Source organism: Polyodon spathula, chromosome 15, assembly GCF_017654505.1.
Source record: "Polyodon spathula isolate WHYD16114869_AA chromosome 15, ASM1765450v1, whole genome shotgun sequence".
Classification (NCBI taxonomy): Eukaryota; Metazoa; Chordata; class Actinopteri; order Acipenseriformes; family Polyodontidae; genus Polyodon; species Polyodon spathula.
In genome coordinates, this window is record NC_054548.1 from 27,126,457 (window position 1) to 27,152,349 (window position 25,893).

The following is a 25,893-nucleotide window of genomic DNA, read 5'->3' on the forward strand; positions in this document are numbered from 1 at the left end:
ACTTCCAATTATTTCTTAGGCTTTTTTTTTTATTTAAGACAAACATAGATATTTAAAAATAAACTTGTATTTAATACTTTAGTACTTTTTTTCTTGAAAAAATCTAAATAAAGATCAGTTGCACTCACAAAATAAATTACACAGTCTTATTTACTTACAATTAAAATAAATACTCAATAAAATAAATACTCACACATATCTATAAATTCCTAACAATTACTAAATAATAATAATAATAATAATAATAATAATAATAATAATAATAATAATAATAATAATAATGTTTTACTAAAAGTTACTGTGGAATTGAAACTTGGATCTACCAGTTTTATTTCAAAATTATTAAAACAAGACACTTTAATATTTTTGTGTGTTGATAATTTGTTGCAGTTTACTGTTCTGACATTTTTGCTATTTCTAATTTTAGTTTAGCTTTTTCTAACTCTAACTTTTCTATTTCTAACTATAGCTTCCTCTCCTCAAGAATCAAATTGTGGTGGTGTTCTTCCACGATCATAGCCATGGTGATTCTCGTCTCTCTCCCTCTCCCAGTGCTGCACTCAGGCTGCTCCAGTACATCTCGCTGGAGTGGGAGCTTGTGTTTCAATTTTTGTATGCTAGTTGTAGTAGTGTTAATATCCTTTCTTTTAACTTTAAAAAGCTCAGTAACACATTTAAATTAAATAGCAATGCAATCATAATACATTATCAATATTTATCATATAACAATACCTGTTGTCCTTTATTTACATTTTTGTATCCAATTAGCATGTAAAAAAAAAAAAAAAAAAATTAAATAATTATTTCTAATAACTCCCCAAACATAATATAATAGTGTAGTTTGGTGTTCATCATAAACTTAGATCTAGAAGATGCTAATCGCAAATTACAACACACAGTAATTGTTTCCGCTTTTTTAATAGAAGAAATAATCATCTGAGAAAAAAAAAAAAAAAAAAAAAAAAAAAAACGTTGCCAGTTATGGATTTTAATTTGTCATTAGCGGCGGGTCAAAGTTTTGATTGGCCTAAATATGACTTGGGAAATCTAACTTTAGGTTGTAACAAATTGCATGACTTCATGTGATTGTTTTCACTGTCACTTGCACTGATAGGAGGAGCATCCCACTGGCTCACACACACTCTGCTCTCCCGCCTACCGGCAATTCCCCAAAACACCAGATACTCCTCCCCAAAGATTTCAATAACCAATTCTGTGGTCCGTTTTAAGTTTGGAGGGAGGACCTCTTCCAGTATGCAGATATTTCCTCTTGAATATTTCTTCTTTAGCGTCTTGTACCATATTCTTCCATCGTTTCTGCACGTCTTTTACAGCCCACACACATAGCGGGTTGAGGCTGTTCATTTTTTTGGTTATTTTATTACATGCCTTGTGTTTGAGTGCGTTAGTGCAAGTTTCAGTAAATTTCCCAAAAGTATTGCCTTTCCCCAAAAGTGCTGTACTTTTTTTGGTGTCTTAAAGTTCCCAGAATGCGTTGCAAATTGACTAAGTAAGACCAGTCTAATGAAAGACTGCTTTATGCAACCGAGTCTGACTTATAATTAGACTAAGACAAAAACTTTAGTCTATGTTTATGCAACTGGCCCCAGGCTAGAACAAATACCAAGCATCCCTGGGGACCGGCACCTCTAAAGGAATAGATTGTAAAAATGTATTAAACTGAATGTGAAAAAAAAGGTATGAATGAGAACATCTTAGAATACAGGTGGTTCTGTATCTATACCTCAGAAATGTAAAAGTTTCTTAATATGACAACCAAACTATGTGCTGCTTCCACTCTGAGTCTGACTTTTAACAGCGGCAGTCAAACAAGTTTGGTATTGCTGCAGGAATGATACCAGAGAGTTCAGATGTGGATTTGTGTTATTATTATTATCTATTTTTATCAGTTTGTGCACAGGATCCTGAACAATTACATAGGTAACTGCAGGCAAGAGGCTACGATTTTACTAATTAACGCATATAGATTTTGTGGGTGTCTACCATATCAGTTACCATTTATGTTTTGCTGATACTCCATGGCCATCAAGATAAAGAACTGGACAAAGAAACGTTTTTCTTTGTCCTTAATATACAGATAGAATGTGCACTCCTGCATGTTTTCTTTGCACACGATGTCAGGCTGTACAGTAGCTAACCAATAAAAACAACTGCCATTTATTTTGTTAGCGGCCAAAAAAGGACCCATGTTAACAATTAAATAGACAAGGAATTTTGTGACCATTTCTAAACACAGAGAACAAATACCAGCTGTCCTAATTAACTTTTCTTCCACTGTGAAGTGAGGTTGTCATAGAGATATGACGTCTCGAGACAAACACTGGCCTACAGCCAATGCAAGTGTACAGGAGAGCTCCAATGGATAAGAATCTTTATATCTGGTCGACTTGCAAGTTAAAATGCAGTAATAATGTATCATAAATCTGATATGATAAAAAATATCCCTCCCATATGAATACATGGTAAAGGTATTAATATACACCTCTTCCCCAACAGATGATTGGTTATCACAGCATCACAACTGTTACATATTTCGAATGAGAAATGTATATTGTGGGCTATAAAATCACTATCATTATAGTGATACTATTCCTCTGTGTTAATAATGCTATGATGCATTTCCTTAAACTTTTCTTAGACATTTCCAAATGACCTACAATTGTATTTGCTTTTGGAGTGAAAAGAGATCATTAAAAGTATTGGTTAAGTTGGTTTGGTTTCAAACACCAATTAGGAACACTATCATAGAAAAAAAAGGCCAGCACTGTTTTGTCCCTTGTCTTTCTTTATCCTCCGTTTTGGCGCACGCACCATATTTGGTGCACATGATTTAACCATTACCACACAAACCATTGTTTTATAAAATGTAGAGAGGTGCAACTTTAAAATATAATAATGTCAGGAGGCAACATCTTCATATATCAAAAGTGTGTTGATATGTTTCCTTCTAAAGACCATTAAAGATTATTAGTCTTACAATGAAATATAGAATGATTATGTTTGGGCAGGTACCTTCAACACATGTACAAGCTTCCCTCCTGACAATTGTGTTGTGGTGGGTTAGTTGAGTTAATTGCTGCTGCTAACAAGATGCAAATTATATATATATATATATAATATATATATATATATATATATATATATATATATATATATATATATATATATGTGTTCCTACGAGATACAAATGTTGAAAATGATTTTCAAACTCTCACAGGGATAACATCCTGACAACTGTTGACTCATATAACTTTAAAGTCTGTTTCAGACAAGCTTTTTTGTGTCCACTCTAGTGCATTGGGTTTTGAGATCTGTCCTCTAAATCACTGCAGGAAGAGCGACTTAAAAAAACAAACAAAAAAAAAAACAACTAAAAACATAACAAGCGCTCTGGCTTTTCTGCTCCATATCACGTCATGGATTGTTATTGATGGATTACCTGTTTGACCATGTGGGCAATAATCCTTACACTCTCAGTGCACTAGAGTGCAAAGTCAGATTTTTGTATTCACTAGAAATGACAAAAAGACCTCATATTTACCACAGAAATTGTGGTACAGTAGCAATGGCAAATGAAAAAGAGGTCAGCTTGCTATGTGAGATTAATATATAAACAAAAAAAACACAGGATCAACACAGCAAAAAGTAAACAAACCAGATTATGCATGCGCATGCATAGTGATCTCTGTGGCCATCTGGGTCAAAAAAGCTTTGTGCTGCTTTAGAACGAGTCAGAATCTCATGGGCCATAACAAAAAAAAGCAAGCACATCATTTTGAAATGCTTTAATTAAACAGTGCCCAACTTGCTGGAATTGTTATGTAGTGATTAATATTTAAATAATGGATTTTTATATTTTAAAAATAAATAAAATGCGGTTTCAACTTTATGTACTATTTATTTCAGGAATAAATAAAACAACGTTAACCTGAACTGCTATTTGGCATCCTTTGTTTTGTAGTTAATCCACTGGGGTAAAGTAAGGCCTATACAACGTATTCTTTACTCCTGGGATATTTAGTTAATATTGTAATGTCTTGCTGTAAAATAAGAACACACACACAGGGGCCACGCCCCCCTACCCCTGCTGCTATGCTGTCTCTGTCTGTGTTCTGAGCAATATAATGGATTTTATTACTTTTTGAAAAGGAACAAATATTTAAATTATGGCCGAATATCCGAACACGAAAATCCTGTGTTCATCCCAGCACTAGTTCTAAGTGTAAAATTCTTGTCAGGATGTTAACAATGAAAATAAAAATTATAGGTAGGTTTAAACAACATGTAGGTGACGTATAACACTGTATTTTTCGAAACCCCACTACTTACTCTTGAGAAGTTGAGATTTAAATAATGCATTTTCTTTACAAATCAGTATTCCTACTCATAAAAAAGACATCAAGCTTACCTTGAAATGCAGCTACATTTCGTGAAATTAAAAACTTTAAACTTGAGCTTGATGTTTGGAGTAAATGTTGAATGTCGTTTCGTGCAGCTACTTGGTATCTCTCCTCCATCTTCTTGGTACAGCACGTCAGGCTTTTAGAACTGCAGACCTGAAGATCAGAACCTTAACACAAGCAAAGACACAGTTTGATCAGCTGTTAGCTACAACTTCATTAACCCTCAACAATAATCATTGTTTCGTTAACCAAGAACAATACAGCATTATTTCTGCCTTTCTAAGTGGTTCCATGTTATCAGAATACACTCATCAGCTAATTCTATTTTCTCATATTTCTTTCTGCTGTGCAGAAGTTCAGAACCATTTCTTTACATTGTATTACATCATTTCAGAAAAGCAATACATTACAATAAAAGTAACATTGTATATACATTATCCTGGCTCCTCACTTGTCTAAGTAAGGATCCACTATAATCATTACAAATGTAGGGGACTGTAGCAGGGCAGCAGGAGAGAGCTCTGCATATTATTGGGGCAGGGAAAAGCCATGCTTGTATATATGTTTTGTTGTTGTTGTTGATTTAGTATTTATTTAAGAACAGGGTACTCCCCACCCCTGTGCATATTTTGAAGATATACTTTTGTATTAGGATTTATTTATTGTAAATATGATGGCGTAGCTGAATGTTGGGTTTTTTTTGTACTGTTTGCCCCATCCACTATTAAAGGTGGCCATCTCCAGAATTAATTAGGTGATTAATTTGTTGCTAATCAGGAGATGGTCACCTGCATAAAAACCTGCAGCTCTCTGCACTCCGGGTGGGTGTTGAAAAGGAGGATTGAGAGCGAGTGAGGTGATTAAAATGAAACTAAAATATAAACATAGTAACAGTGAAACAGTCACCAGTGATATGCAGGATATATTAATCCTCATTCCTCAGTTTTGAGTTCTACTTTTTATTTCCAATGACAAATGTTAACCTATAGGTGTGGTTCAGGGGATTGTACTAGGCCCACACGCCCTATCATCTTCTTCCAATTAAATCTATTCTATTTAAACCTTATTTACCTCCTCCTAGTTGTCTTATGTTTTTTTCGTTCAGGCGTAAACCAAAGCGGACTGCAAGACCCATTTTTTTTTTTTTGTTAAACCAGCAAAGAGCAATTAAAATGGAAAACTTACAGCAATTCTCTTTGATTCAGAGGACTCTCAAGATTTTTTGTCTATAGCAGATCATTCCTCTGTACCTTCAAATCAGTGTCAAATCACTCCTCCATTCCAATCTCCGTTCAGTGGCTCTGTGAGATCCAAACAGCTGCCTCCCAACCAAGGTTCTCTCAGTATTCCAGCTTCCCAAGGAGCTAATCTTCATCATTCTAAACGACTCCGGGCTCAGGATGCACCTCCAAAGCGACTACACTGGAGGACTGGACTTTAAATAAACTTATAAAGTCCCTTCTTACAAATGGAAATGCGATTCCAGCAGGTAGCGATTGACAATCTCTATTTTTCTCTATTGCAAATCCATCTCAGCAGAACCTGTTTTCCATCCTAAAAAAGCTCCCCTGCTACACTCAGCCGTTCAGCAGCCTCAACCAGACAGAAGGCAGCCTGCGTCGGATCAAGTCATCCTGACAGCCAGCACTTCAAAACAGCAGGAACCTGCTTCAGCCAGATTAATCCAACAAGAGCACGCCTTGATTTTTCAGGAGATTAAATCTTTTATGCAGCCATTTGCTGACTCATTATCCTCGGTCAATACCCAGCTGAGTGATTTAGGTAAAATGGCGTCCAATATTGAACAAGAGAAGCAAACTTCAGCTCTGTCAGTTTTCTCCTCTATTCCTGCAGTTACTCCAGTCACAGTTACAGTTGCTTCCGGTTCCGCTCTATCGTTGGCACCTTCAGTAGATCCTCCCGTCTTCAACATCGCCACTGCTCTAGCTTTTGGTTCCTCGTCCCCAACCAAAGCTAGGCGGCATTTAATATCTCCGCAAATTCGGCACAGTATAATTGAAGACATCCAAATTTCACAGGTTGATTCCTACTGCTCTGCCATCCCCAGCAGCAACTCCTCAGTTCAACCAGCTCATTTGCAATTGAGTCCAGCCATCAACAAGCTACTTAATTCAGCTCAAGTTTACATGGCTGCAGCACTTGCTCCTTCTACCAGATCTTATTACTCTAGTTACTAACCCCTGTGTCACTTTAAATGTTTTCTTTCTTTTTCTTTTCTATATGCATTGGCGGTTCTCTTTCTTCCCATAAACATCTTCAGCGGGAAGCTGGTGGTCCATATTTTGGGGGGTTAATGATTCCACTTTCTCCAACCTTTTGTTAAGTGTCGCTTCATTTACCTCACAGAGGAGGGTTCTCTGAGAGTCAGAGGGGACCCCCGGCCAAACCCCTCCTTTAGCATGCACGATCCTTTGACTACTTCTCTTCTCTGATGCCTCTATTCCTGTGAGGGCCCCAAGTGGTGGAACCCCTCTTGTTTGTTGGGTCTCCTCAAAAACGGTATCCCTCTCCTGTTTGTCGGGTCTCCTCAGTGACGGAACCCCCCCCCCCCCCTTCTATTATGATATATAACCAATGTTTTCTTTCTGGTTCGCAAACCTCTTCATTTGTCTGGTCATCTCAAAGACGATGACCCCTCTTTGTTTGTCGCGTTATCTCGGAGACAGTGACGCCCCTCCTGTTTGTTTGGTTTCCTCAATGATGAATCCCCTCTTAACTGCGTAGGGCCTTTGAAGGACAGAGCCTCTCTTTATTCGTTACTAACTTTATCTCCTAAAACATCACAGCAGGTGGCCTTGTTCCACCCCATGAATAAACATTTGTTTTAATCTTATTTTAAGGTTATAGAACAATCGTTTATAACTTTAAACACAAAAAACCAAAGCAAATATTAAAAAGAGCTATATCAATGATGTTTACGTACAAAGGGTACGGAAAAGCAAACAGATGGTTTCTGAGATGACTATGTCACACTGGTTGTTGCAGATTTGCAAAAATATAGTGTCACAAAAGGGTTCATTTGACCTAGGGAATCACTGAGTAAAGCTGCGTACCAAGTATGAAGTGAATGTCTTAGGCCGTTATCATAGATTTTGCCAGAGGAGTTTTCACAACACTTAAAATATTACATTTCCAGATGAAATGGAAATGAGATACAGTATTAGCAGTAGTAGATGCAGCAGATTTGAAAAACTTCCATAATGAGCATGCTTAACTAGTTTCGACTAGAAGCCTTTATCGATGTAAAGGAACTGGGTTGTAAAATTTGGCAAACATCTGTCATACTTAAAAACAATAAAAGATTAAGGCATATGTGGAAGGGGTGTGGGTAATTCACTGACCAGGAGACAGACAGGTGTAATTGAAAACACCACACAGGCGCCCAGTTTTATTTAAGGGGCGCGTTGGGTTTCTTTAGCCCGCAGAGGGCGCTGTTGGTCCGTGGTCTGCTTACCAACTATGGTAAACAGAACCACGGGAATATCAAGCAATGGTAAACAGTCCAGGCGCACTCGCAGGTACTTCAAAACAATACTGCAAAAATCGAAGGCACAAAGAAACTGGGAAAATAAAACATTAACAAAACTACAAAGAAAAGGTGCTGCACGTTGCAGCAATATCCCGGTCGTCGCTGCCCGTGCGACCCGGATCACCGTCCTACGCTGCCGGCTACCTAGCCTGCTCAGCTATACTTATTCAGGGATCTGCCCAAGGGTTCCCCTCCCTCACTGTCTCGCTCTGAACCTCTGTTCCGTTTGGTCGTGGACCAGCGCTTCCGCGCACTCTGCGTGTTTAAAAGGGCATACCTGAGGAAACAACAGAGCGTTAATTTATAGGGCTAACAATCTCCCAAGACACGCCTCTCAGCCATTCAGAGAGGGGGAAAGTCCACACACCCACTTTCCCACCTCCCTGTGTCACTGCCATGACTCACAGGCAGTTGTTGGACGACTGCCGCCCTCTTCCTGCAGCCCTGTGAATGCGCCAGCAGAGTCAGCACAGATCTATCCCTGTTACAGCATATTTTCTTGTTAGTAATACTGTAACAGGATGGTTATATGTTATTTTCTTAAAAAGAAGATGTTGTGCATGTTGGTGCTGAATGGGACTAAAGTCTATGATGAATGTACTTAACTCTACCAAGGTGAACAGATTTTGATGAATTTGCAGATGAGATTTTAAATCAATGTCATGTTGTAAGTGACTCTGATATAATGCACAGTACACAGCCTACATCTATAAAGCGTTTTGTTACAGTGGTCCACTATAAAAGGCACTATATGAAGATATTATTATTATATACCCCAAAAGTTCTGTCCAGGGTGCTGAAACTGAACCTCAGATAGCTATTTTTATATTTTCCTTTCTTTTTTTTTTATTCCAGCAGATCAATAATAAAGGCTGAGGGTGCTTTAAAGGCATCCATTTATAACAGTATAAGTGTCAAGCTTGATATTGTCCATCATGTCACATTTTAAAAAACAAACTTCTTAACTCCAATTAAAAATTCTTGCCCACTGTATACTATGGACTATAATTTGTGCCAAAATTAAAAATAAATCAAAATAAATAAATAAATAAAACTCAAAACATCAACCCAAGAATACACTAAACATTCTAGAATCGGCAGATGATTGAGTGCTGCTGACTGGGGGGGCGTTCCCTTGTGTATACAGGGCCCAGGTTGTAACAGCTTGGGGTTGATTTTTGTTTGGAAAGAGAGTAGCACACTATTTGCACAGGCACTTGTTAAAAGAGAACGCTGGTAAAAAGGAGGCTAATATTCTGTGTGGACTTTTTATAAAACAGACCCAGAGAGAGAGAGAGAGAGAGAGAGAGAGAGATAGAGAGAGAGAAAAAACCCATCGGGACGCTGACTCTTTCCACGAGGTGAAGCCAACCAGAAAGCTTTAAAAACTGTAAAACAGTCTTTTGCTTATTTTTAGCTCCTTGGTTAGCAGTTCTCTTAAGATTAAGACTCTTTAATTTAACCAACCCCAATACCAGTGTTGGTAGGAGGGGAGGATTTTTCATGGAATTATTTTGATGATTTATGTAAAGAAAGTATGAGAACTTAAGTATTAGTTAAAGAAAGTATTAAAAACTTTGAGTTATTAAAATAAGAAGGAATTTATAAAGGAACATGTGAATAAGAAAGCCTGTGAATTATGAAGATTTTGTGAAAAATAATAAACAGAAAATAGAACTTTTTTATAGAAACTCAATACTGCTTCAAGGGGTTTTATTTAGTAGCGCACACCACACTCCCACACTCTGACATACATAGAAACATTTGTTTGTTTATTTATTTATTTTCTTTTTCATTTTGGCACAACCTTTTCACGCTAGTATTTCTCATTAGTGTCAATCACACTAAAAGGGCGGGAGAATACCATTGGTGCATTCGATTATCTACAAACTGATCTGCCAGGTTTGAGTTTGCGTAGAATCGAGAAGAAGCAGTAGTAGTAATTTATGCACGGTGGTGTTGATTATGCAGCTTATATGTCTATGAAAGCACAATTTGATAAAAACAACCACTGTAGGCCTAAACATGTAGTTGAGAGAATGTGTAACTCAAGTCAAATTATAAACAGTAAAACATATGCCTATGCGTACAACTCAAAAAAGCTGAACTGTACATGTTAGCATTGATTAGGATTCACAGGAATAAATATACTTTGCAAACTTTGCATGCAAAGATGGCACTTGTGCCATAAATTCCATTCACAGTGCAGTTAAGGAGAGCCTGGGTTGTTTTTCCACTGCAGAGCCGAGCTGTGCTACTGATGTCACACGTTGTTATTAATTATTGTTATTAACTCACTTTGCCAAAAGAGGTGCAAACAAATGATGTTGGAAAATTAATAGACCAACGGTACAGCTGTATCTGGTATCGCTATATTTTTTAAAATATATTTAGACATTTCTTTATCAATGTGACAGAAATATAATAAATCTTGGTTGTAAAGCTCTGTCCCAACCTGTGAGGGTTCAAAGCAGTGAAGGTATGGTCCTTTGGACAGGCTGGCCCGACAGTTCATTTCCAGGGTCCGGAAGTCAGTCAGCCTGGAAGAAGGCGAGACTCCATTGCCAGAAACATCCGTGCAGTGAGCAAAATAAATAATGGTGAGCGTTTGTTTTGTTTGTCTTGTCTATAATTGTTACTTGTGTGTTTATAGATGGCTAACATATTTCGGAGCTGTCTCTATAGGCTAGCAATAAACCCAGACAACACTTCACTTGTTCACCACTGTAGTACAATATAAATATGTGCTTCACCACAAGCACTGACAGCAGTCACTTTGGACCTGTGATAGTGTGTGTGTCTAATTGTGTGTGTTAGCACTGTGCTTATTATTTGCGGGACTGCAACCCTTTTCACTACTGTGCAATACACACTGCTGTGTATTGAAAGCTCATTATTGTTTACTGACTGGTCATCAGACCATTGGATTGGTTAAAAACAAACCATTTCACCCATACTTAGTTGCCTGTTTGTTTCTTGGGATTACTGCACCAGCACCGCACATGCTATACACCTGCTTGACTAATTACCACTTTTTCACAGTAATCCACAAATTTTACTGGTTATATTTCAATTACTTCTGTTGAAGGGGAAAAAAGGTTTGAAAAATATGATTTGCCAAAGATATCCTGTTTAAGGATAGTTATTGTTTTTTGTTTGGACACAAAAAAAAAAAAAAAAGTTGTGCGAGTGCAACGAGAGCCGAAGTTGTATGCATGGTATAACTGTACAGTATTCTGTTCGACTATATTTTTGTAAATAAGTTTAGAATTGTTTTATTTTCTGCATTTTTTCTTTATATTAATATAGTAAAGGTCAATACAGATCTTCCTGAACACTTCTTTCTGCCCACAGAGAAACTACAGCCTGCTCTTCCTCAGTGACCCATGGCTGACCTTGAACTGCGGCCCGGGCAGCTAAGCCAGCACCACTTTCATTTAAATTTGACCTCAATGATTTACAGATGACGGAATACTGATGGAAACAGGAGCAGGATTGGAAGACATAATTCCACGGGTTCCTGATCTAGCTTCTCTTAGCAGTTGTGGAATTGTGAATTATTATTACCACTGCTTCTTCTCGATTCTACGCTCACTCAAACCTGACCAATCATCTAGCAGATAATCGAACGCACCAACGGTATTCCAGTGTGGCTGGCACTAATGTGAAATACTATGGCGAAAAGATTGTGCCAAAAAGAAAAACGAAATAAACAAATTAATAAATACATGTTTTATATAATGTACTTCGATTTTTATTTATTTATTTCATGTATGTATTTTTTAATTTTTTTTTTATGTATGTATTTATTTATTTAGATTTTTATTTAGTTAGTATTTAATTATTTCGAAATGTATTTATTTCATTTTTTTATGCATTTATGTACCATTTCTCCATGGGCTTTTACCATGGCGATGGAAGTAATTATTAGGGCATCAAAATGGGTAGTGGGAGGACAGCGCTTGGCTTCTGGAATGCGACTACCACCAATTCAAGCATACATGGATGACATGACAACAATGACTATAACAGTAGCCTGCACTAATCGATTATTGGGCAAATTAACCAAAAACATTGAATGGGCACGAATGCAATTCAAGCCCACTAAATCAAAGAGCATCTCTATAATTAAAGGTAAAGTAGTAGATAAAAGGTTCTACATTAATGGTGAGGCAATATCAAGTGTCTGAGAAGCCAGTGACAAGTCTAGGGAGATGGTACGATGGGGATCTAAAGGACAAAATTTGTGTGGAAGAAGTTAGACAACAAGCAGTGGGAGGAATGATGAGCATAGACAGCATAAACTCTGGTGCTTTCAGTTTGGTCTACTGCCAAGACTGCTGTGGCCACTCATTGTGTACGAGATTTCCTTGACAACAGTTGAGAAGCTCGAAGCTTTAATCAGTTCATACGTCAGGAAATGGTTGGGAGTTCCACGCTGCCTCAGCAGGTGTGAAAAGGCCATTTCTCAGACCAAGCAGGGAGAATGGATGAGATGGGAGAGTGTGGAATAACGCAAGATCGGCTGGCAAGACCTATGGACAATGGAACAGAGCATGATCAGTTTCCTCATCAGATCAGCATATGATGCTCTCCCATCACCACAGAACCTAAACCTCTGGGTGGGTGAGTATCCCTCATGTCCTTTGTGTTCATCACCTGCAACACTAAGGCACATTTTGACAGGATGTAAGGTCGGTCTTAGCCAAGGACAGTTTACTTAGCACCATGACCAGGTGCTGCGATGTTTGGCCTTAGCATTGGAAGACAAGCTTAACCTGACCAATAAGTTGCCACCAGTTCCATCAAAGCATTACACACAAAAGACAATATTTCTCCATCCAGGAGAGCAACCACCAAGAAAAGGTGTTAAAACCAATCCTCGCCCAGGAAAACTGGAAGCTGCTAGAGACCAGAAGATGCTGGCAGATTTGTCAACGACTTAGTTTTCCAACTGAGATTTCCACCATTAACCTTCGACCAGACATTGTCTTGTGGTCTGGATCAGCACGCCTTGTTCATCTGGTAGAGTTAACAGTGCCATGGGAAGATGCTGTGAATGAGGCGTATGAGAGGAAGAAACTTTGGTATGCTCAACTAGCTGCTGAAGTGAAAAAGCGAGGATGGAGAGTCCGAGTTTACCCAGTGGTGGTGGGTTGTCGAGGATTTGTGGCACACTCTACAACCCAGTTTCTCAGAGACGTCGGGTTCAGCGGCCACGAGTTGTGTCGCACACTGAAGAACTTATCTGAAGCAGCAGAAAGGAGCAGCAACTGGCTGTGGTTGAGACAGAAAGATTCTGAATGGGGATCTCAAGCACAATAGAAAGAAAGCAACGCTGATGTACAGGTAAGTAAGCTCGGCTGAGCTGAGTGGGGGATGGAGGGAGGTGATGCTGGGATGCCAGAATCACTGCTGAGCCCTCTTGAGGTGTCGTGAGCTAGTCAACAAAACACAGAGGATGGAAGGTGTCCACTTGAAGACCCCAGAGATGTACCTACTTAGCACAATCCAGACGGTTGTCATGCTGATGCGCTGGGGAGACCACACTGGGTTGATCCCCAGAGCCAGCATCACAGCCGTTGTGTGTGCTGATGCGCTGGGGAGGCAAAATGAGCTGATCCCTGGAGCCAGCACTACACTTCAGCAATCAACACTAGACAGGAGGATATAAGGAATAAAACCAACCCAATAAGGGTTTTGGTTCTTCTATACAGTGTATGCTGCACTATTCAATATTTATTCAGAATATGTAACATTTAACTTCTAGTACAGTTAATATCAAAGACTGAATTGCAGGCTTTATTTAAGTGTTTATATTTCACTATCACTGCCCTTTACAGCTTACTAATAATGGAAATAATAGCTCCAAATTAATTGTAGAGAATGGTGTAAGTGAACATCATCCAAAATGTATGCCAACATGGGAGGGAGGATTTAAAAAAAAGAATTTGTTTGCTCTGACACGCTTTGATTCAAAACAACAATTATACCTCATAAATATAGTTACAGTGCAGAGAAAGTTTGTGAACCCCTTAGGATTTTCACATACTGTTTCGCACATATTTCAAACCTAAAATGTTATTAGATCTTAATCTAAGTCCTCATACTAGATAAAGATAACCTGATTAAACAAATGACACAAAATCATGATACTTTTTCAACATTTATTTATCCACAAATGATTCAACATTCAATATCCATGTGTGAAAAAGTATGTGAATCTTTAGATTCAGTAACTGGTGGCACCGCCTTGAGCAGCAATGACTTCAACTAAGCATTTCCTGTAACTGTTGGTTAGTCTCTCACATCGGTTTTTTAAAATTTTGTCCCATTCCTCTTTAAAGAACTGCTTCAACTCTGTTACATTTGAGGGCTTCCTTGCATGGACAGTTTGCTTCAGGTCCTGCCACAACATTTCAATGGGGTTTAGGTCCAGACTTTGACTAGGCCATTCTAAAACGCAGAATTTCTTCTTCTGCAGTCATTCTTTTGTAGATCTGCTTGTATGTTTAGGATCACTGTCTTGCTGCATGACCCAATTTCGGTTCAGCTTCAGCTCACGAACGCATGGCCTGACATTTTCCTCTAGAATCTTCTGATACAACGCAGAATTCATCGTTGTGTCGTCCAGGTCCTGAGGCAGCAAAGCAGCCCCAAACCATCACACTCCCACCACCATGCTTGATGGGTGGGATGAGGTTCTTCTGTTCGAACACAGTGTTTGGCTTTCGCCAAATGTTTCTCATTGAGGCCAAAAAGTTCTACCTTTGATTCGTTTGTCCAGAGAACATTGTTCCAGAAGTCTTGTGGATCATCTATGTGATCTTTGGTGAACTTCAGACAGGCAGCAATGTTCTTTTTAGAGAGCAGTGGTTTCCTCCTGTTCATCATTCCATGAACACCATTCTTGTTTAGTCTTTTTCTGATAGTTGAGTCATGAACACTCACATTAGCAAAGGCGAGAATGGCCTGTTGATGCTTGGCTGTTACTCTGGGGTTCTTTGTGACTTCCTTGATGATTTTCTGGTTTGTTCTTGGAGAGATTTTGGTAGGACAACTACTCCTGGGCAGAGTGACTGTGGTCTTGAACTTTCTCCATTTGTAGACAGTGTCTGAGAGTGGATTGGTGGAGCACCAAATCCTTAGAAATGGCTTTGTAACCCTTTCTAGACTGATGAACATCAATAACTGTTTTTCTGTGGTCTTCAGAGATTTATTTTGATCTTGGCATGTGTTTCCACACACCTGAATGGTAAATACAGTATAATCGTAAATCTCAAAAAACTACTCACTTCTAAATCTTTTGTAGTCATTTTTGTATTACTTTAATATAAATACATGTTAATTTTGATTCATATGTTGTTTTTTTCTGACTTTATGTGAACGAAAAGACATACATTTGCCCATTTTCCCATTGGAAATAGCGATATTTTGAAATATCACTGTCCTGGTCACAAAAGCAAAGTTTGTGGGGAATAATAGCAATTTTCTATACTTTTGAGGCATAAGCAATTAGGAAATAACACTTACTACTCAGGAACAAAAATTGTGTTACATAGTGTTATTTAAACACCTGATTCTAATTATCCCCTTAATTGAGCTGATAAAACCAGGGGTTCACTTTTTTTTTTTTTTTCTCACATACCCTGAATCTTAATTACTCACTGTTTGTCTAATTCATACATCATTTTGTTTCACAAGACATGGAATTGGTTAATATAAACCCTATTTGATATTCAAGAAAACATTTATCAAAAGGTTTGGATTCAAGAAGGCCATCATGGTAAAACTATGAAATTTCCATAATTATCATTGGGGTTCACAAACTTTTTCTAGGCACTGTATGTGTCTAGTTGACTGCATATACTACAAAAACAATTGCTTAGTAAGTTTGAAAATAATGTATTCACCCAAAAAATTCATGAATGCTGAATAGCGAATGCAGATACAGATTTTTTTTTTATTTTGCATTGTTTAGAAGACAATGCAATGTAGGTAACAAGGAAGAAAGCATATGCTGTGTGAAATTCCCTTGCTGTGTGGTTCATGTGGCATCTGCTTAAAGGAAGTGGTCGAACAAAGCCCATATCGCAGCTATATTTATAGTGTGGTCTCGTCTCAGCCCAGCAACAATAAACACATAATTGCATGCAAGGTTTAAATTAAGTTGCAGATGTGTTCATGATAAAGTTTCCATTTTGGAATCCTTGTAAAAACCCAAAGCAAAGCTGCTACACACACCAAATAAAAGTTGGAGAAAAGTATGACTGTAGGATCTGTTTCTTCCTTTCACATTAAACTGCTGAACTAAATATTTGTATCAGACTAGTTTGTCCAATGGCATTAGGGCTCACTGTTGTAAGATTTGAGTACCATAATACAGCTTTTTACTTTTATTTATTTCACTAGAATTTGCTTTACTTAATGTTTAATTATTATGTTGTGTTATGTTGGATGAACAGTCCTTAAAATATATGTAAAAAATTTGACTGATATTTTTCCCAGTCCCAGTTGCCCGGGTAATAGTTCCCGAGTACAAAGCAATGTGTTCATCCCAGCCAAACAAACACGTACTTTCACACAATTCAGACGGCTGCACACAGATCTTTTTAGTTCTTGGAAACTTTGGAAAACCATTTCTCACACTGCAAAGTAATGAAGTATTTTTAGACCTATTAATCGTCTTCTGTCCTTGGTCACCTGTACTCTTCTCCCTGGATTATTTTGAGTTGTAATGACTGGCTCATGCTTCCTTTACCTTCCCAAGTATTGTAGGTGTTCTTTTAGTTACTGAGGCACACATTATTGCATAAGGTAATTCCTTTTGGCAACGTGGCTAGGTCTACTGACAAAACATAAAAGTTGGTTAGATTTTATTTTAGGTTCAGATCTAACAACTTTTACGGTGCGTTTACACTGGCCGTTTTTAGGACGGCTTTGGGCCACCTCAGGTCTTTTTGCTGCAGTGCAAACGCCCACAGCCAACTCGCAGCTGTCCTAAAAAAGAAGCATAGTGGAGGAAGTGTGGTCCAGTGGTTTCAATATCAAAGCTGCCAAAGGCCACACCCCTGCGGCAATGTGCTTCCCCTACAAGTAGTGACGCCTCAGAGAGTTCTTCCTCTTTTCGTATAGAATGCCTCAGAGAGCCATGGTTACCTACGTAACCTAACGTTCTATTTCATGGTCGCAGCTCCCTCCCCTTTCAATACCCAAGCCATCATGGGGGAATGCAGAAGACAGAAAATGGCGGCCGATTGAACCACCTCATGGCATAAGAGCCGAGGAAGCCTGCGTCCCTGCCAGCACCCTCATGTCCAATGTAGGCCTACCCGAACTCACCACATTAAGGCGATAGAATCGGGTAAAAGGTGAGCGGAGTAGCCCAGCTAGCCGTGTCACATATCTGCGCCAACGTGACCCGCCGAAAGAGGGCCCATAAAGCGGCCATGCCTCTCACCGAGCTGCGGGCATCAGTCCCTCATCAGCGTATGCCACCACCATAGTGTCAACCACCCTGTGGGTCGAAAGACCAAGGCCCAGGGACCTAGGTCCATGACTGACAAAGAGCTGATCCAACTTGGACAGTCTTTGTCTGATCAATGTAGGTTCTCAATACCCAAACCGGGCAGAGCAAATTAAGCTTCCGATCCTCCTCCATGGAAAATGGAGGAGGGTGGAAGGATTCCAGCTCCACCGTCTGGTTTAAGGTGACTGCAAAAATCACTTTGGGGAGGAAGGCTGGGTTCATTCATAAGGATACCCTATGTCCCTCGTCGCGGAAAAGACAACAGTGGTTCACTGATGCGCTTTGCAGACGTGATAGTGAGCAGGAAGGCCGCCTTCATTTACACGAATTTCATGTCTGCTGACGACATAGGCAGCCATATGGAGCCTTAGATAGAGCCTCAGGCGCCAGTCCTGTTAAGGAAACATGTCACCAGGACATGGAGCACCTGGGATGACCGAATTCACTTGCAGGTGGCATGTAAAATCGCTGCCAGGTAGAAAATGGTGGACGGGGCCCTGCCCTTATCCAAGAGGCCCTGAAGGAATTGCAAACTAACCGCCACAGGGCAAGACAGGATTGTGACCCCAGCGCTCACACCGGGTCACAAATGTCCTCCAATCGATATGAATACAATGACCGCATCAAGGGTGCCTTGGCATTCTGCAACATCTCTACCACTGCCCTTGATAGCCCTAAAGCAGTGAGGTGTTCCCACTCAAGGGCCAGACCCAGAGTTGAAGCTAGCCTGGGTCCGGGTGCCATAGAGCACCCCCCGTCTCACTGAGATCCACCCATAGGGGAATCTTCCATAGTCTGCCGCTCAGCATCTGGTAGAGGAAGGAGAACCAGATCCACAGAGGTGCCACAAGGGGGAATGTTGCTCTCTCTAACCGGATATTCTCTAGGAATGCCGCGAGTAGCAGGGGGGGGAAGAGAGAGAAGTGTAGAAGAGCAAGAAACACAACTGCTCTATGCGGAGGTCCAACAGCCCATCCAACAGCCCATCCAACAGCCCTGGACTCCCCAGCCTGTGGCTGAGGCATCCGTGGCGACGACCACTTGCCTGTGGATAGCATCCTTGCTCACTCCCTCCCAAAATGGAGAGGGAAGTCCAACCAGCAGAGGGCAGACCGACACCTGCGGGACACTGTCAGCCGATGGTATCTGTCCCTCTCGGGGTGAAGGCCCAAAGAATTCAGCCAGGTATGGAGGGGCCCGTAAGCCCAAGATAGGACAGAGACCTCCACCCTTCTTGGGGATCAGAAATTACTTTGAGTAGAACCCGTCCAGCTAGACATCTGGTTCCACTCAGCAAATAGCCCGCTTTACCAGCAAAGCCTCAACTTCCTGCTTTGGAGCTGGCACTTGGCTCGGTCTGACCTTGAATTGGAGTGTGTACCCTGCCTGTACTGTAGCTCGCACCCAATTGTCTGTGGTACATTGTCTCTAGGCCGACAGATGGTGCGGCAGGAAGGGGTGCTGGGCTACCAACCACAGACCACCAGGAGCACAGCTTCGCTTGGGAACATGGTTTCCGACAGGTATCCTCGCTTCCTTGGAGGGGGCTGTCTGCCACGGTATCCATTGTTGCCTAGAGATGGTGGTGCAGGTCATCCACGGCCGATAGCAACATTACCTCGGGACACCCCCCCGGAACCCCATGGAGGCGGGAAGGCTCCGGGATCATAGCTGCTACCCTGCAGGAGTCTTCTCAGTGCTGCTGAGAGCGACGGAGCATGTCCTCTACCACAGGACCAAAATGAAGCACGGAGAAATAGGCACATCCAAAAATGACCCCTTGTGGGCGTCTGGGATACGAGCCTGCGAAAGCCACAGCTGCCTGCATACCACTACCAGAGCAGCAAGGCTACGCCCCAGGCAGCTCCCTAAAACCCATTTATCTCCACCAACGCCAAAGAAACCAACCGGATCTCGGAGGGGGTGAATTCCGTAACGGGAATAAATACTGTAGGCCAAGGTCAGCCGCTCCCTTCAAAAGAGCAATGGGGGCAGCCTTCTTGGCAACTGGTGGTGTAGAGGCAGGTCTAGACCAAGAAGAGCAAACCTCTCTCAAAAACTCCAGGTGTGGCGGGAATGGCTGTATGCCTGTTACAAGCAGTGATTGAGCATGGTGATACAGAACTCTACTTCCGCTTGCGACAGGAGTTTGAGGAACTGGACAGCCCTTCCAATGGAAGGCCAATGAGGTTCCAAAGAATGCCCTTCCATCACCTCCAGTGATTCTTTCCCCGATTCCTGAATGGAATCCAAGCAGTTAGATGCAGTTACGGAGAGCGCATCTGAGCAATCCCACTGGGGGAGCCCAGCAGGGGAGCCATTTTAACTATTTGCTCCGACCCCACCGGCAGGGAAAGAGGGTCCTGCTCCCTTTTCTGGGAGGCACTGAACCCCAGAACCTCACTCATCTGATTCTGTAGCACTGCGAGGGCCGAAAGTTCTGTGTCTTCAACGCGCTGCTGCTTTCTCGCAGGAGGTGGTGGGTGGAAGAAGGGAGCAGAGTATCCCAGACCGTGGTTACACCATGAGAGGCTACTGAAGTCCCCAATGTCTACTATAGTGGCAGGCACTCCCGTAAACAGTTGCAATCTCTGATGGCGCGTTCGGGTCTGGAAGACCCCACATATCCGGCATGAGTCAGGATCTGTAAAGACACAGGAGGCATGCTCAATGCCCAAACAGTACATGCACATCCTTGCGAGGAATCTTCCTCCTACAGGATGAGCAAGGATGAAACCCTGTTACTGTAGCCATATTCTTCGAGAAGCTGCAGTAGCCTAACCCTCCTGAACAAGGAAGGGGGGGGCTGATGTACAGCTTACCTAATGCTCCAAAACACTGTCCCACACCCTCTCTGAACTCAACTGCCTCCGTTACAAACGAACTGAGACGAGCAGGAGGGAGCCTTCCTGTACTCAATTTCAGTGATATTAACTAATCACGAAAGAGAAGGACTTGCAGTACCCTTCTTGAACTCAACTGCAGTGAGCAAGAGGGTTTTTTTTTTTTTATTATTATTATTATTATTATTATTATTATTATACCTTTTCTGAACTCAACCTCAGCAGCCAGCTAACTCACAAGGAGGACGAGGACGCTTCCCTGTACTCTACCTCAGTGATTATTTATACTAATCAAGACAGAGCAGATAGGTCTTGTGCAGTAACCCTAACCCTCCGTGAACTCAGAACTAATGCCCAGAACTAATCAAGCAGGAGCAGGGAAGGGGTAGTAAACCACAGCTAAAGCGTGCAAGCACAGCTATAACCCGACACACACACACAGAAACTTGAACTGCCAAACCTGTCATTTTTGTTTTTAAATCACCTTGTAAACACAAGCAAAATGTGCTGGGAATCCTTGGAAGGGGCGCTACAAGAACGCCAGCTTCCTAGCATTGAAAACAGTCTGGACTAGCAACAGTACACACAGCTCAGATTTTTTGAGATGACCACTATGAAAAGCAAAAAGAGGAAGAGCTCCCTGAGGCATCACTACTTATAGGGGAAGTACGTCGCTGCGGGGGCGTGGCCTTTGGCAGCTTTGATATTGAAAGCTCAGTGATTAGGCATGTGACTAGCACATATCCCAACAGTGAAAGGGGAGGGAGCAGTGACCACAAAATAGAATCAACAACCAAGATGCTGTGCAGCCCCCTGCAGTTAAAGAAAATAACTTCAAGCAATTAATTGGATGTGAATCCTATTCGGCATGCTGTGTGCCTGAACCAAGCCACTTCCTCCATGTGTTTTCTTCCTTCCATACAAATCTTCATGTCTAATTTGTATACCAAATTAAAAGAATATTATGCAACTGTGTGGTTTGATGGAGTACTCAGATTGGCTACTGACATTCTGAAAAGGGTGGGCCATCGGCTGCCGCCTCATCACACAAGACTCTGCACGAATGTTCTACTGATGTAATTGTAAGTTTAACATGTCAGTGCTGCAAACCACCATTCTCCGATCTTCTGAAATGTTTCTAAATAAAATAATATTGAAGTTGACATTCACCTTTAGTCAGGGTTGAATTAAACACAGCGGCACTGGGGAAGTTGAAACAGGACATGAGTGCTTGTCACCGGTAAAAAAGTGCTGTGACTGCAAGTCAGAGCTCCATTCATACTACTCCATTATACTTCTAAATACTTCCATATCATGTTCACATACAGTACAAAAACAATGTTAAATGAAGTTTGGTATTCAGTAGCGAAGCTATTAACTCATACATGAAATATAAAAAATGGCTGGAAAAAAAGACAAAACATTTGAAGTAGTTCTGGACGTAAATACATATTTTTCATTGACATTTTATTTTTTTTTCCCCCCATTGCTTGTATGGGAAAAAATAGCATCCCTTATATGAGGTCATCATGCAACAAAGGTAACACAGTACCACCTAGCCTATGAGGCTATCATGTGTTTGCATCTTCCACACCGATACTAGAACAATTTTTAAAGTGGGGGTGCTGAAAGCCATTCAACAAAACTGTAACCCCTGCATATGATGGAAACCATGCAAAGCCAGCACCCCTAATCTTCCATATGTTCCATGAGGTTTTTATCCGTCCCCATATGAAGTGCAATGAATGAAAGGGTTAAAGGGAATGGGACTGTTCAAAATGATCAAGTCCTCGTCATTGACTCTGCTGTTCATAGTACATGTTCAGACACATTTACATCACAAAGCCTCTGCATATACATTGTATCAAGCTTGTGTAGCTTTCTGTAGTTCATAAACAAAACTTCAACAACTGGCAGTTCCCATATTCCTGAAAAAGATTAACACCCAACCCAGTAACACCTGTGAAAACACCTCTGGCTATTATCTCAGAATTACATTTTTCATACGTCAAACCATGTACCACATGTACGCTGTGGATATGTATTCCAAGGATAGAAAGGCAAGCTGAATTAAACTAACAAAATTATTTATATTAGTGTCACTTCCCCCTGCCAGAATACTCTGGATTTAATTTTATTAACTACCATTACTCAAAATGTTTTGAATTGACAGCAACATGTTACAGACCATGTCTTACTAACTGTATCCTACGGTTCAAAGCATCTCAAACGGTCAGACACAGACTATACCAATCTTGGACTGCCTAATGTTAAACTTAGGTAAAGTAGCCTGTGATTAGTCAGTGAAAACCAGCCCAAAGAGAAGAAAGCTAAATCTTGAATCTGTAAATTAATCTGTAAGAATCTGTACAACTTCAAAGCATATTACAGTAATGAAAAAATGTATATTGCAATGATCATATTTAAAATAAATCAAAGAACTTCAGCTATGGTATTATTTGATGCAGGATTCTGCTGTATAAAGAGACAGATGAAACTCATTTGAGTACTACTTTCATCATGAATTTAAAAAGGATTAATTTAAACCCTACGCACAATTAAACTCATCTCGGTGAAACTGAGCTGTTCCACCTTGTTTGCAAGTTTTGCCATCTTAGTGTTTCTAGGCAACAATAATGTTAAAAGTAATATCAGCAACGTTGCTGGAATTCCCTCAACAAAGTCATTCTTTGCATTTGCTGGAAAGTAGGCCCATTTGTACTCAAATCTCAATAAATGAAGATGCCTGATGGGATGTTTTATTTCCTCAGAGCTACTAGCGCTATTGACTGCATATGGGAATTGCAAGCCCTGATGTTAAAGGAAGAGTTTCTTTTAGATTCAGAAAAGGCTATGGATCTGTTAATTTACAGGCAGTCAATGCACAGGCAACATGATACATAGTTTTCACTGGCAGGGATCAGAACACAACCAATTTTAGAAAACAAACAGTAAGCTATTGCAATTCCTTTGGAAATTAGCACAAAATCCTGCTGGGTTGGTAGTCTGGCTGCCATTGGGGGTGTTTATGTACTGGTAGTGTTATGTGCCAGGTAAGCTATGGGGACATGGGATCAGCAGATATGCTGTGCTATTGATTCATGTAACCAGTGTTTAATACAGCTCAGAACAGATAGTATTGCCACTAGCTTATATCGTCATCATAATCTTGTTTTACATTGCTTTGCTGATTTATGTACTGAAAACTGTACATGGGAGAAACTGTCTGAACGGGTTCTTCGATTTTAATTTTAAGAACTGCACACTGTAAAATTCACAAAAAAATATCTGTATAGAGGTCAAAATGATGGGTGGAGCAGTTTACAACAAACTAACCCAGTGTCATTCTTCTGGTCTTCAGTTGGAAATATGCAATTATTTTAATTATTTTTATGCTTATATTGGAGATATGTATGTTTCAAAGACAACACTACAGATAAAAACCTTTGCTTCCTAAATCCTAATAACTTCTTGTGTTAGGGTCATTTCTCACTTGGCATTAGTCCCAGCAATATGTGTAGCCAATTAACTGGCAAGGATTCTATTCTACACATTGTTGACAGCTTTTAATGGCAACATCACCAACAATGAGATTTCTGCTGCTTTAGTGATGCTACTTTATTGATGAGAGCGACGTGAAACAAAAAATAAAAAGCATTCAGAGCAACTGCCCTGATTTAAAAACAGGTCATAAAAGGTTGTGTGCAGTATGTGTCTTTCTACAGTGACTGCTGTATCAGTATTAACTTGTAAAAATGTGCAAAAACATGTAATGGTCCATAGTATTTATGAACTACAGAATAGCACCTGTAGAGTACTTCCAGCAATACTGTGGAGAACAGTACAATTATGCGATTCAAAAACTGATATGACCAAGTTAAAAATGACAACTCTCTGCAAATGTTACGGTCCATTTTTAGATGGGGACATTTACTTACTTGCCCATATTAAATCAACTTTAAAGCTATGCACAAATGCTGTTCATGGAAATGGGGTGGAGGTGGTTCACTATTCTGAAGCAAAACATTTCAGGAGCTATCTTGCACCAAATTATATAAATAAAATACTTAAATCAATTTAAACTCAAAGCGTCAGACATTACTTAATCATATATTTTAGCATATACACGAGAAAAGAAACGCATTTTCATATCGTACAAAAAAACGTCCCTATCCATATGAATACGTTAAAACCAAACATTTTAGCCAACGTAGCCCTGTCCTCAAACCCCCAAAATAATCTACAGTTATACTGTACATTCTATTTTTACACGTTCCGCTGCACAAATAGTTATGCACATGCACCGTCTGTTCTTGGAACGTTTACCTGCACTCTGATGTACTGTAGAAAAGCCGTCAAGGATATTTTGAGTGTTAACGAAATAGTGACTAACTGAGGGACTTCCAGTTTTGACTGACTGCTTGGTAGGGTAATGGCAAGATAAAATAAGACAGAGATCGCATGCCAATTATGTCTCAAAAGACAACCGGTAAGCCTGATGCTAGTTTCCGGATTTGAACAATTTATTAAGCTTGTCAAGTAACCACTTATAGTATTTCTGGGCTAGAAAAAATCGCCTTATCTTGTAAAATGATGTATGACACTGACATTTCATAAATATGTATGATTTTTAAATCTATATATTTACCTGCTCTGGGGATTTCTGGCAACGACTTTACAGGTCCTATCTGCCTGAGCTGGAAAACTTTTCGAACTTCATCACAGTTCGGTGCGCTTTCCAAACTGAAACCAATGATAACAGCAACAACAACTACACTTAACAACTGTCCCGAATCCATTTCGATTAAAAAATCTAAAAAAAAAAAAAAAAAACACACCTCCCTGGTGTGACTGCAGAACAACCAAGTCTTATTCCAGAGCACAAAACAACAAAAATCCCAAAGCAGCAAACTTCGTATCCTGGTACCCCCACAAACTCCACTGCTGTTACCGGCGCTTTGTAATTCTAATAGAAATACAGCATAGGTTCCCAGAAGCCGTCCCTGGAGGTACTGTAGTTATATGTCAATGGTTTATCTAGTTCAGTTGAAAGAATGGTGAAAGGGCTGAGTTAGCGAGGGCACTTCCAAATACAGCATGTTTGCTCCCGCTGCTGCAACCAGTGACTGCGCGCGTCTATGGAGAAGGGGCGGAATCGTCACTCGGTGGCTGTACAGCCAAGCACATACGGCTACTTCTTGGTAACCAGAGCCACCAAGTGGAGGCAAAGTTAGATATAATGTAAATCTTCTAAGACAAGCGGTCAGCGCTGGTTATATCGACTTCAATGGACTATATAAGGTTCTCAATACTGTACCACGGTACTTAGATCTCGTCCACTAGTAGCGTGATATCCAACTACATGACTGTACCATTGTATTACCATCCGTAACAGGAAAATACTACCATGGTCATGCTATGGTACCTTAAAAGAATATTGCACGTACTGTATTTGTAGCTTATAGTTATTGTAGCAGTTTGCACATGATACTTTAGTCTCTAGGAATTGCTAATTGGGCTAGATTAACAACAAAAGCATTTAAGAGC

The 25,893-nt window shown here is 40.3% G+C and overlaps 1 protein-coding gene across 1 annotated transcript in view; it reads right to left on the reverse strand.

Annotated features, from left to right (window-relative positions):
* Positions 1 to 25,454, reverse strand: part of gpc5a (glypican 5a) — a 187,009-nt gene extending 161,555 nt beyond the window's left edge. The window contains exons 1-2 of the mRNA XM_041271996.1: positions 24,995 to 25,454; positions 4,430 to 4,591 (exon numbers count right to left, since the gene is read on the reverse strand). Coding sequence (XP_041127930.1) covers positions 4,430 to 4,591; positions 24,995 to 25,145 — 313 coding nt within the window. The 5' untranslated portion in view covers positions 25,146 to 25,454. The remainder of the gene's footprint in view (positions 1 to 4,429; positions 4,592 to 24,994) is intronic.
* Between the last annotated feature and the right edge of the window lie 439 nt (positions 25,455 to 25,893).